The sequence below is a fragment of the Diadema setosum genome, chromosome 14, assembly GCF_964275005.1.
Source record: "Diadema setosum chromosome 14, eeDiaSeto1, whole genome shotgun sequence".
Lineage (NCBI taxonomy): Eukaryota > Metazoa > Echinodermata > Echinoidea > Diadematoida > Diadematidae > Diadema > Diadema setosum.
The window spans coordinates 8658621-8671259 of NC_092698.1; the positions used below are offsets into that span (position 1 = coordinate 8658621).

General features: G+C 37.7%; 1 protein-coding gene across 1 annotated transcript; it reads right to left on the minus strand.

Annotated features, from left to right (window-relative positions):
• Nucleotides 1–902: 902 nt before the first annotated feature.
• On the minus strand, nucleotides 903–3524 carry LOC140237894 (CD180 antigen-like). Its single transcript, XM_072317826.1, has one exon. It carries the CDS (start codon nucleotides 3522–3524, stop codon nucleotides 903–905), a length of 2622 nt encoding a protein of 873 aa, XP_072173927.1.
• Nucleotides 3525–12639: the final 9115 nt, after the last annotated feature.

Sequence of the window (12639 nt, forward strand, 5' to 3'; positions counted from 1 at the left end):
TAGCCTTGTCTACTCACATCATATGTCATGTTTCTTTGAGATACATCAAATGACTTCCACAATTACGACAGACGGAAAACATTTTCCTTTAAATAAACACACACACACAAACACACACAGAAATACACACAATAGATATGAATGACTAGGTGATGAGGGACATTGTGCAATAGTAGGCATTTAACACTTCTGTAGGCCATGCTGAGTAAAACACCAGCTCTGTTGCTTCACTGTAAATACTACACGTGTACTCTGTAAATTCTTCAAATAATGGCCCAATCAAATAATGAAAAACATACCTTAACACATCAAACGGGAGAACCTCCCTCCAAAAAAAAAAAAACAACAACAAAAAAAAAAAAAAAACACACACCAATAAACAAAAAGTAACATGACTGATAATTATGATAACAATTTACACCTTAACTTCAATTTACAATGCTGTCATACTTAAATATTCTTTGATTGGACAAATTCACTTTTTTTTTTCTTCACCAAAAATGACCAGCCATGGCCATGAGTCCTTTTTAGATCAGGTATTTAATTGTAACTACTGTATCAATGTGAGGTACCCATTTTTACATCTAGTTTGAAAGGGACATCGTCATTGAAACTGTCTTGTCTCAGGAGGTATAACACACCGCAGGACTCGGACACAGAAAATTCGCTTTAAAGTCAAGAGTCTTATACGCTACCCTACCGCGCCAATTCAGATAAGGGGAAGAGAGAAAGAGAGAGAGAAAAAAAAATGAAATAAACCTCAAAGAGAAACGTATTCCTGATAATGACAAGAGAGGAAGTGAAAGGGCCCGATCCTACAGACTATAAGTACAGTCAACTCCCCGTATGTCAACTGCGCATGTTTCAACTAACCGGCTTCGATGAAAAATTAATATCATCCACTATGGAGGAACCAGCGGATTACAATATCTGTTGACATTCATGTATTTTCCTAGTTTTTCCCAGAAGTAGGCTTGCCCTTGAAGGTCTTGCGGCCACATGAGATAAGCCCGGTTATCACTGAGGAAAAGACGGACCAGAAATGGCAGGTCGGCGTTCGGTATTTCTTCCAGAAACACAAGCACGATCTTTTCTATCTGCACTTCATTAACATGATCCAGAGCGATTCGGAATTTAAGAAGGAACATGTGATCCCTGAGAGCATTTGCGCTGATAAGAAAGACCACCTTAAAGCTGTTTTTCACAAGACGGTTAACGGAATCAAGGTAGTACATCCCAAGCCGAAGGGCCTCATCTCCAATGGCAAGTCGGCCATATTCAGGCAGATTCTCCTCAAGACCACGTCGAAAGATCTCATTTGTCCACTCTTCGTCCTCATCGTGGCAGATAACTTGAATAGCATAATCAAAATCCTCTCGTTGCTCTCGTGGAACGATTTCCCGGTAACCAATAAAGTGGATCTTGCATAGAAAAAGTCCGTAACTGATTTTCCAGCGATTGTAGTAGATCAGGATGATAGCAAGCGTAGCACACAAAGCACTGGCTACCACTAAAAAGTAGAGTACAAACTGTGGACCACACTCTCTACCTGGATCAAAATCCATCAATTGACTTCCTTTAGCCGATTTAAGTGAGCCAGTGTAAGCACACTTCGTTTCTTCACGAGATTCAAGAGAGATGGATCTCTCAGAAACCCACTCAGGTAACCACTGAAGAGAACAGTTGCAAGCCAATTGGTTTTGCTCCAAATTTAGTACCAAGAGGGTGTGTAGTATAGGCTCGAAGGTCGCAATGTCTAGCATGACCAATCTATTAAATGAAAGATCTAATTCGGTTAGATTTTCAATGTTTCGAAACAGATCGCTTCTCAAGAAAACTATATCATTGTGAGCTAATTTCAATTCTCGCAGTTGAACTGTATCGTTTAGGAATTTTTCGGGAAGGGACAATATCCCATTTCCTATAAGGCTGACAATCTCCACACTAAAAAGACCTTCAAGCAGGCAAGGTTTAACATTCACCTGGCTATAGTCTAGAGATAACTTTTGCAAACTGGACAGGTTTCGAAAAAGAGCACCGAATACAAATCTCATGTCAGTACCACCAAGATTTAATTCACGTAAATCATGTAGCCCGTAAAAGGAAGATATGCCTTTATTGAAGTCCCACAGATTAGGACAGTATATTTCAGTATCTTTAAAATTTATTGTTTGGAGAAGGGGAGTATTTGTCTGAAATGTATCGGGGAAGAGCATTCTTGGAGGGATTTCCTTTGTATCCTGAAAGTTTAAGACTTTCAAGGACGACACGTTAAAATGAAGTGCTTCCGTTATTCTGCACTTAACCAGGATCAGAGTGTTCAACGACTCCAGATCCGAAAACAGAACGTTCGCTACTGCGTTCAAATTGTTGTCAGATAAGTCTAAAACCTCCAAAATCTTCAGCCCGTTGAATGCATGATCCCCTGCTTGCATCAAATTATTTTCGCTAAGATCAAGTGAAGTGAGATTTGCACTCCACAAACAATTGTCCATATTTATGAAAGATATCCCGTTATCCCTTAAAGACAGCACTCGCAGCGACGACATACCAGAGAAGTGGATAGGACCAATCGCTTTCAGTTGATTGCTGTTCAGTTGCAGTTCAAACACGCCCGTCAAATTTTCGAACCCTTTTGGAATGAGCTGTTGAAGAAAATTATGGGAGAGATCAAGCTTATGAAGTTGTTTTCCCTGTAATGCACTAAATTGTCCATGCCGTATGGAAGCGAGGTTAATAAATTTGATGGATAGCGATGTTATTGTTGACGACGAACCTACACCCTCGAAGAGGTGGCGTAACTCTATCTCTGGTAACATTACCAGGTCCATGATGAGGTTTCGGACTTTGAGGGATGAGATTGTGGCGGAGCTAACGAGTGTGATTGGGTTGGCGGTCAGATCGAGAGTATCTACGATGCAATCTATCACAAAAGACTGTTCCGAGAGTTCCTCGAGACAATTATACCCAAGTGACACGTAGTGAAATGATACGTTGTGGCATTCCGTCCAGTTGACTTCCTCAACATAGTCGAAGTCTAAGCTCAATATTGAAGGTGAAGTCATCACCCTGAAGAGATCATCAGAGAAGTATGAAATGTTCAACGTTTCTAGCCCAATATATTTTAGGTTAGTGCTGACAAACATGTCCCATCGAGGTACCGGAAGAAGGAAGTTTTGTGAAAGATCCAGACTCTGCAGAAATGGTAGGCTCAAGAACGTTCCGCTTTCTATGATAGAAATGTTATTGTCAATCATGGCCAGAACTCTTATGTGTTTGTAGACGAGGAATGACGAATTGTACAAGGTGGTGATCTTGTTGTTAGACAAATCGAGAAGCTCAGTGTTACCGGGTAGGTTCTTAGGCACCGACAATAGATTCAAGTTGGTGCAGTGCGCTTCACGTTTTACCAGATCGATGCGACAGGTTGAATTCCCCGCGGCCACTCTCCTCATTGGAGACAGGGCAATGAGAACATGTAATATAGCGAATAGGACGAAAGACGCGCTGTCCTTACAATGCATGTCTGCCGATGCCAGCTGGCTGCTCTCTCCGTATTCTGTGAAAGAAAAAACGGCATGGAATGAATTTCAGCACGATTTCCTACCTCTATCGAATCACTCTTTAATAAGATTTTTAATGGTAGAGATTTTAGAGATGACTAGAAGAGGTTGCAAAGTGGAGTTAAGTGAAAGATAATGCCATGAATTGCTCATTACGCAGCAAATTCCCCCTTGACAATAAAATTTCTATCATAGAAAGCGGAACGTTCTTGAGCCTACCATTTCTGCAGGGGCCCACAATCTACAAGCTTTGTCTTTTTAGTGGGTCCCTCCATTTTTCGAATTTTGCATACTGTATAATTACTTCTAGTCACTTGAGTTATATGATAGTGTATAATTATTATAAGGTGGTACAATCATTGTATATACATTCTTTCATGTTATACTTTACGCACCTTAATTTCTGGTATCAAAAAAGTGATGTTCATATCTTTTTTGTCGAAAAATGAAATAAAAACATTGAATCATTGAATCATTTCAGGACAATACCACGGAAATTGACAATAAGTAAGTCGGATTCTATCATAGGTTTTCATATGCGTTGACTGAAACACACACGACACGCACACACACACACACACACACACACACACACACACACACACACATTTTTGGTGTGTGTTATGCGGGGAATACTCTGGTTTTCTTCTCTAACGTCGCCGGTGTCGAAAATAAAGTAATACACATATGCACGCATGGGCGCGCGCACTCACTCACACACACACACACACACACACACACACACGATATACATAATACACAGGTGTTAGGTGGTACCGGCACAACATTTTTTCGTACTCGAAGGTGTAAGACTCATACAAAGTAAAAATGTACGAACGAAGGAGATTTCATCCAGGACGAGGCTTGCAAATCGGACTTTTTATTTTCGAGCTTTCGGCCTTTGGCCGCGTTCATTTTTGTGCACGACAAACAAACAGTCGTCGCCCGGGCAACAACACCTCGTATCTACAAAATGTGAAATGTTCAGGGGAGCAGATATATATATATATATATATATATATATATATATATTTATGTATATACATATATATATATATATATATATATATATATATATATATATATATATGTATATACATATATATACATATATATATATATATATATATATATATATATGTATGTATATACATAAATATATATATATATATATATATATATTATATATATATATATATATATATTATATATATATATATATATATTATATATATATATATATATATATGATTATATATAATGATATATGGCAGCCAAAGCACGATATCAAATGGGAGAGCCTTTCCCTTGACATGCCGCGGTGGCTTGTCAAGACAGTTAGGATTTGGACAGGACATCACTTAACTGACTACCTGACCATTAATTAAAAAAAAAAATCATTTTCACCAAAATTTCAGATACGAGGTCTTGTCGCCCCAGCGACGCAATAAAATTAGAATAAAATGCATAGTAGGTTACACTATAAATGCAAATACGTGTATGTGTGATTTCAACCAGACGGAATAAGACAGAGTACAAGTGTATTTGGTGACGAAAATTCTTATGGTAAATATCAAAACTATGAGATATAATCAGTGTATCTTACGTGTCTGTGCTTGGCTTTGGTGTCTTTTGTCTGCATGAATTGTGTTACGTGGTTTATAGTGTGTTAGGTGGGTATGTTGGTTTTGACACTGGTGCTCTGTTGATGTTGTGTGTATTGTAAGTAGTTTGACTGAACTTTAGTGGTGGATTCAAAGGAATAATTAACCATTTGCAGATGAAGCAAAAACCCAGCATTAGTGCTTCAAAATAGTTCTTGAATGTGAGTTAGGGATAGAAACAACCAATGTAAAAATTTAAATCGGTATAATCGATGTTAAGTATTGCTAAATATACAAAATGTAAACAATGGTTATGATTAAAATGTTTCCAGACAAAACCGTCCAGAGTTATGGTTTAATGAGGAAAATAGTGACATCTCCACGTTTGTGGCTTAACTGCAAAAAAAAAAAAAAAAAATGTATATATATATATATATATATATATATATATATATGGTCGGTTGTGATGGAAGAATGTTTTGTAATACAACTGACCTACACAATATATGCATCAAAAGTGATATTTTGAACATTGTAATGCTCCTAAAGGTAAACAGGACCTATAATATGTGTGTATGTGTGTATCCGTGCACATTTTGTGTGTTGAGTTACTATTCATACTCCGAAATTTTCAGAAAGAAAAGGGTTTTTGTCTTACGTAACGCTAGAAATGGAGGGGCTCCTTCGGAGGCTTGGCTTTGATTCCCTTGCAATCTTTGGTAGATCTGAAGAAGAACTTGCCAAATGCAACACATATATGGAGTACATTAATATGCTTCACCTAAAGACTCCACAACCCCCGATTCCAGTACCCACCCTCTAACTGAGGAAGATGCTACCGTTGTATCATTGACATTGTGTTGACCTAAGCGTTCTCCCGTTTTTGCTTTTGCTCTCCAAAGTGAGGTGATGTGTTGACCATGCCTACTACAATGTACTTACAGGTTTTACAACATTTGGAATTACAGGAGAGCTATTTTTCCTTCATTCTTTTTGTCGTTATGGTTGAATTATGCTGTTTTGGCTGCCTTCAAGTAATATGATTTACGAGGGATTAAATTTTGTTGCATTTCAAAGCACGTTAGATAAATCAATTGCTAGTATGCTTTTACATTCTACTGATTCCAAGATATTTAAGTTTATCCGCTTTTATGACGATAAGTACTAGCATTTTCTTAAATTGTACATGGTCATCTGTTCACCTGTTGAGTTTTGACTCAGCGCATGATGCTTTGTTTTACGCTTCAACTTCAGCAGTTTTACGCTTCAACAGTATAAAATACTGGTAGTTAATTTACAAAAGAAAAGAGAAACGTTTCCGATAAGACCGGTGTTATTTTTTCTATGTACGTTTCAATCTTTGGGGGGGGGGGATTCTAAAAGTTTTGAGTATTTCATTTGTTTCATATACAACGACTTTTTTTTTATTTGCTTTCTCTATGACGATAAAATGGTTTCGTGTTGCATTCATCAATGATAATTTCCCCCTGAATTTTTATAGAGTAATTGATAAAGTTGTATAATATGAAAGTTATTGCCCCCTTCTAAAAATAAAGATTAATTTTTTTTTTGTTACTAGGCCGTTGATGTCTGTTGTCTGTGAGACAAATGGACGTTCTTATCCCTTGAAAGGTTATGCTTTATTTAGATATTCTCATTTGTTCAAGTATACGGCGACCTTTTGTATCTTGTCGAACAGATATGGTGTTGTACATTTTTTTTTTTCATTAGATATATGTGACAGCCTAATGGAGGACTAAATGATATTACATTCTTTAATGAATCTGTTTAATTGAATACTGATCGCATTTTCTTGGCAATGCGCCACATTTCTCATATGAAGTCCTTTTTTTTTAAATGTGTGATGGTCACTCCCACCCTACCCCCAACGGGGAGGGGGGGGGGGGGGAGTGGTGGGGAGGGGGAATTTCCGACCAAGTCGTTGATCGCCCCTATAGCCCCCCCCCCCCCCTCCCTTGGCTCCACCAGTGTAATTACATGCTAAACATACATTTCTTCCTCTCTATTACTGAACTTTATAGTCTTTCACTATCCTGCTTCTCTGTGTACCTGTATTGCTCCTTTTAGGCACTGCCACACCTTTCTGGGCAAGCTACGCGGACTTGTTGCGAGTAGGGATTCTCCAGCAGGCAGGAGAATTTTCTGCGGATGAACAAGGATGCTGACGAGTCCCATACTTGCGTTTTACCTGCAAAGACGTGTGCTATTTACCTGCTTCTTGCTTGTATTCCGTGTGACCTGCGTGAATGCTTCGAAACGGACCAGTTTTCAGTTACGTGCGACATACGGGGACTGCGAAGAACTTGCGTTACAGCTTCGAAGTAACTGCATGGGAGTTGCCTGCTAGATGCTGCCGCTAAGGGCCTCCTACCGGTGTTTTGCGTGTACCTCTGCGGGCAACCCCCCGCCACTCACCCGGAACAAGTTTTGAGCATGCTCAAGGCCTTGTCATACCGTGTCTGGGGAAGCCTTGCTTGTTGACTTGCGGGGGAAAAATTGCTGCCCGGAGATCCCAGCAATCGATTATTGGCCAACATCTGACAGTACCTAGCACGTATTTCGTGGTCACACGGTATACACGTAATTAGAACGTAAGTAGCAAGGGTTCAGCAGGTAAGACGCATGCGAAACTCGCCCAAATCCTTGCCCGCCCACAAAAATTGCCCTGCATGCTGGAAAATCCCTATACGCAACAAGCCTGCTTAGCTTGCCCGGAAAGGTGTGACAGGGCCTTTAGCCCTATTATGCATCGACGATTCCTTTTCCCTTTATATCGCAAGGTGTTTCTAGGCACATTCTGCTAGGTATTATGTTATGTATGACCTATCTTTTTTTGTATTGCTTGATTCCTTATTTTGATTATTTTTTTTTTCAGTTTACTATTAGGGCAAACAACGCTAAAATCTGAACCAGATAGTATACAAGAAAATACCTGACGATAACTTTCTTGCTGACAATTTTGATTCAACAGTAACAGCATGCCTATGAATTTGATATTAATTTTAACATCCCAAAGCGCATCATGCAATACGTGCCACAGTTTCTCTGAAGAAACCCTTTCTTCTTTTTCTCTTTAAAATGGATTGCGTCATGCACTGGCCCGTAACTAGGGGGTTCCGGGGAACCGGGGAACCGCCCCACCCCCTCCGTTTGCCAGCAACCGGAAAAGATAATAGAAATAAAAAGAAAAAAATATTCGCGGAATCCCTAAGTTTGAAATAAGAAAATGAAATGGGGCTTCTAGCGGCATGAGAAAATTGCACTGACATGTGACATGGCTGGAGTCTCTTTTTTTTTTTTCAACCGTAAGTGGGAAAAGAAACCAAAAAAATTCACGGGGTAGTCTTTTTTCCGCTTGTCAACCGATTAAACCCAGAAGTGGTCCACTTTTTCTAATTCTGCACCCCCCTGTAAAAATCATATTTACGAGCCTGATGCAACTACTCGTTTTTTGTTTTTGTTTTTTTGCTTGTTTGTTTGTTTATCTGGCGTGATTTTATCTCTGGAGGTAACACTTTTGAAGTGGTTATTACGTTTGTAAACACATTTCATTTGAAGCATGGTTAAGTTCATGCGATTTTCCTTTCAAATGTGTTGAGAAGTCAGTCTGGAACGCAGAAACAGGTGCAGAATTCACGATTGCGAAACCTCACGAACGCAATTGTTTCTGCGATCTCAGTCATGATTCTCGGACGTCATTATGGTATGTGTGAATGCGTGTGGTACTGCTATCGGTTCCTGTCCAAGAAAATCGCGTCCTTTTCTTACTCGTTAAATGAGATGCAGGCAAGTTGTAGCTTTTCCTGGGCAATGTCAACTGGTTGAAACCAATTGTTAATGAAGATGCCTCAATGTCCAAATTATCTACTGTATAGAATGTTAGTACAATGTACTACACAAAAGAAAGAGCTCAGCGTCATTTGGAATTTCTTCCAAATGACACGTTCTCATACAGCTTCCTTTTTACGACGGATATGTTATTAAACATTGCACATTATTTTCATTCAAATCGAGCCATTTTATTACGTTTTGCCTCCATTTTTTGTTGTATCCTGTGATCCCCCCCCCCCAAAAAAAAGATCCAGCTCAGTGTTGTAAGAGCATTTTATTTTGATTGACCACGACCGCTACTGCAGCTCAGTCCATCTGTACTGGCCTAAATCTGTGCAATTTTTTTTTTTTTTGTGTGTCACCTTTTTTTTAAATACCAAGCAGGCCTTCCATTGTTCCAGACTTGTCTCTTGTTGTTGGTCCTCTTGTTGTACTCCACATCTTCTAAGTGGCGCCCAAACTATTTTTGAACTATTTCCCTTCAGAATGGCCAACATACTACAAGCATTGCATATCTATATATAGTTGGCTATTCCAATTTTCGTACATTACATATGCCCGCTTTTATATACTGTTACGCAATATTTTTCGTTTTTATATATTTTTTTTTTCTCAAGATTGATGCTCTAAAATCATCATCTTTCAATGGATCATTTCCAATTAACTTAAAAAAGAAGAAATATGTACGTCATTTCGTCATGCAGTGCACAGACGTGGGATATATGGAATGTCGAACATGTGTTGTAACATTGGTCATATTCAAGTATGACAACCAAAGGGAGAATGAATGAAAAAAAAAATGATTCGGTTAAGAAAAATAGGGAAGCAGCAATCACCCCCATCTCCTGCTATTGTGTTTTTCATGCTTCATGTTGGGGCATAGGTGGCCAGTGCCCATCAACGTATTTTGCCAGTTGTTCACATCTCCACTATTTACTATTTTGAGTATGAGATATTGTTCGATTTTAAAATGCGGAAACAATAAACTAGTCACGGACCAGCATTTTTAAGTGTCTGAGAAATGCGTGAACTCTGTGATTATTTACAACACTATCTAAATCTGATATCTATGCCTAATGATTTTTTTGTTTTCTTGTCATTTTTGGCATTTTCTTTGCCCACAAAGCACCCCTGGTACACCAATATCCCTTCCTCCTGGTATAGCCCTCTAGCTCTGCTTAAAATTCTACTTTGGTAGGATATTAACAAATAGCTATTCTTTTGTGCACGGTAGTATTATATTCGACTTAGTACTAGAGGTTGATCAGTATTACGTTTTACTCATATCTCGTTTATCTATTTACTTCAAGCGCTGTCAGGTGATAATAGCTGACCGGGACAGCGGGGATGTGATAATACAAACCAATATACACAACATATCGACGGATATCAAGAATTTGATGTGCAATGGCAATATTTATCTCGCCCTGAAGTTAAAATCGGTACTATCAAACCACATTTACAGGAGATTCAAGTGAAGTTTTCTCTTGTTAACTTAAACATGATCACAAATGCATAAAGAAGATCATAAGAGATTAGCTTTTGAATCGGTCTAGTACTTAAGCTTGTATATTGCTTCGGAGGACGAATATTAGTTCAACATGCATCCGAGGCAAACTCCTCATTACAAAGATTTTGTTTTTCTCTCACCAGTTTCAAATTAACAGCAACGTCTGCACACGAGCTCGGAGAGGCCGTCGACAATGTCAGTGGACAACTGGTGAATTATTAAGACTTCATGGATGCACCACTTTGGAGTAGAGTCTAATAGGCACTACCAGCATATGCACATTACTGTTGCAGCGTTATAACATTCCAGATTGTGACTGGCTTTTATTTGATCCATAAGCGCACGCAATGCACATGCTTCCTTACAAAATACCATAACCCGAGTGATCATCCAATCACACGAAAAAAAGAAAAGAAAAGAAAACCAGCCAATCAGTGGAGGGTAGCAATCATACATCTGAACAGGGAGGTCTCTTCCCACCTCCCTGTTCATAAGCAGGCCTTAATATATGTACAAGGACTCTCATAAAGATCTACCTAGTTGTTATTTTGTTTTGTTCTTTTCAAATTAATTAACTAAACAAGATTCTTCCTTGCATCCAAACGCGCAATAACTTAATTCCAAAATTGTTTTTAATATTAAATCTTTATTACGTTGCAAGTGTAGAGCACTCAGACATTCACACAAACATGTGTATTTTACGGAGATAAATGTTCCTTAAAATACAATGTTGCTGTAAGCCCGTTCCTTTGGGGAACGTGTATACCAGAAATACATAGACGGAAACCTGGTATACCCAGTTCCAAAAACAGTACACACACACACACAAAAAAAAAAAATCGTCATTTGTGTCATAAATGTATGTTTACTAATATTAATGATTAAAGTGAGGTAAAAATTGTGTTGCAGTAAAAATATCAGAGTTTCTCTTATCGGTTTTTTTTTTTTTTTTTGTCTAAGAGTTGCATATAAATTGGCACAAATTCATATGTTTACCGTTATGGTCACTGGATTTTGCTTTCCTTGACTTTTCACATCTCTCGTCCGCATGAAATATTACATGTATATTTGCTTCGTTCGATGGCATATACATGCGTACAGTTGACAGTAGAAAGCAAAAACATGTTCTGCTTTTGCACAGGCGAATTACAAACCTCTCTTTTCTTGGTCGACATGCAGAAGAAAAAAAAATCACATTGAGAGACACTGAAGGTTCTTGGAGAACGACTGAAGGAACGGGTTATTGTATTGGATAATTCCCAATCTTTTTTCCCCCATAAGTGTTCATTTGGTGGACTTTGATTAAAAATATTGAACATACAAAATTGTGAGAAAAAAAAAACAATCACTGTAAAAGAAAAAGAAAGAAGCAAATATCAAAGAAGCCTAATAAATACACCTCAAAGTGTCCAGAATACTTACAGTTACAATGATGATACATGTAGATTCTTCTCACTTTCCCCTCTAAGAAGACCATGTGTATAGTTGTTACACAGGTAACTAGTGATACCGACATCCTCAAAACGAAGAATTTCATTGCAAAATGAGTGAGCGCCATTTTTGAACATCTTAAAATAGTATTATGTCCTTCATCGGATATACGAGCAAAATGAAACCCTTCCGGTAATAACTCACTAGTAACATAACAAAGAATAATCTATAGAAGTTATAATGAAATATATCTCATATTTTCTAAATGTATACACATATTAGCAGCTTTACTCGCAAAAATCTCAACTTAAGAAACTTGGAGTTAGCTCGGTTTATGACAAAATTCTTTACATGGCTTAAACAAATAAATAAATACATATATATATATATATATATATAATATATATATATATATATATATATACATATATACAGATATATATATATATATATATATACATATATATATATATATATATATATATTGGTTGGAAGTGTCTTCATTAGGGAGACAACTGGTCATTAAGGAGACAATTTTCGTGTCTCCATTGCGTAAACTGCCATTGAAAATGTAATAATAAATTTGCATATAAAACAAATGGAAAATATAATGTCTTCCAAATGACCCATCTAGGAGTATATATATATATATATATATATATATATATATATATATATA

Coding starts and splice junctions, on each gene's coding strand:
- LOC140237894 (XM_072317826.1), bottom strand. CDS start 3,524: ATGCATTGTAAGGACAGCGCGTCTTTCGTCCTATTCGCTATATTACAT.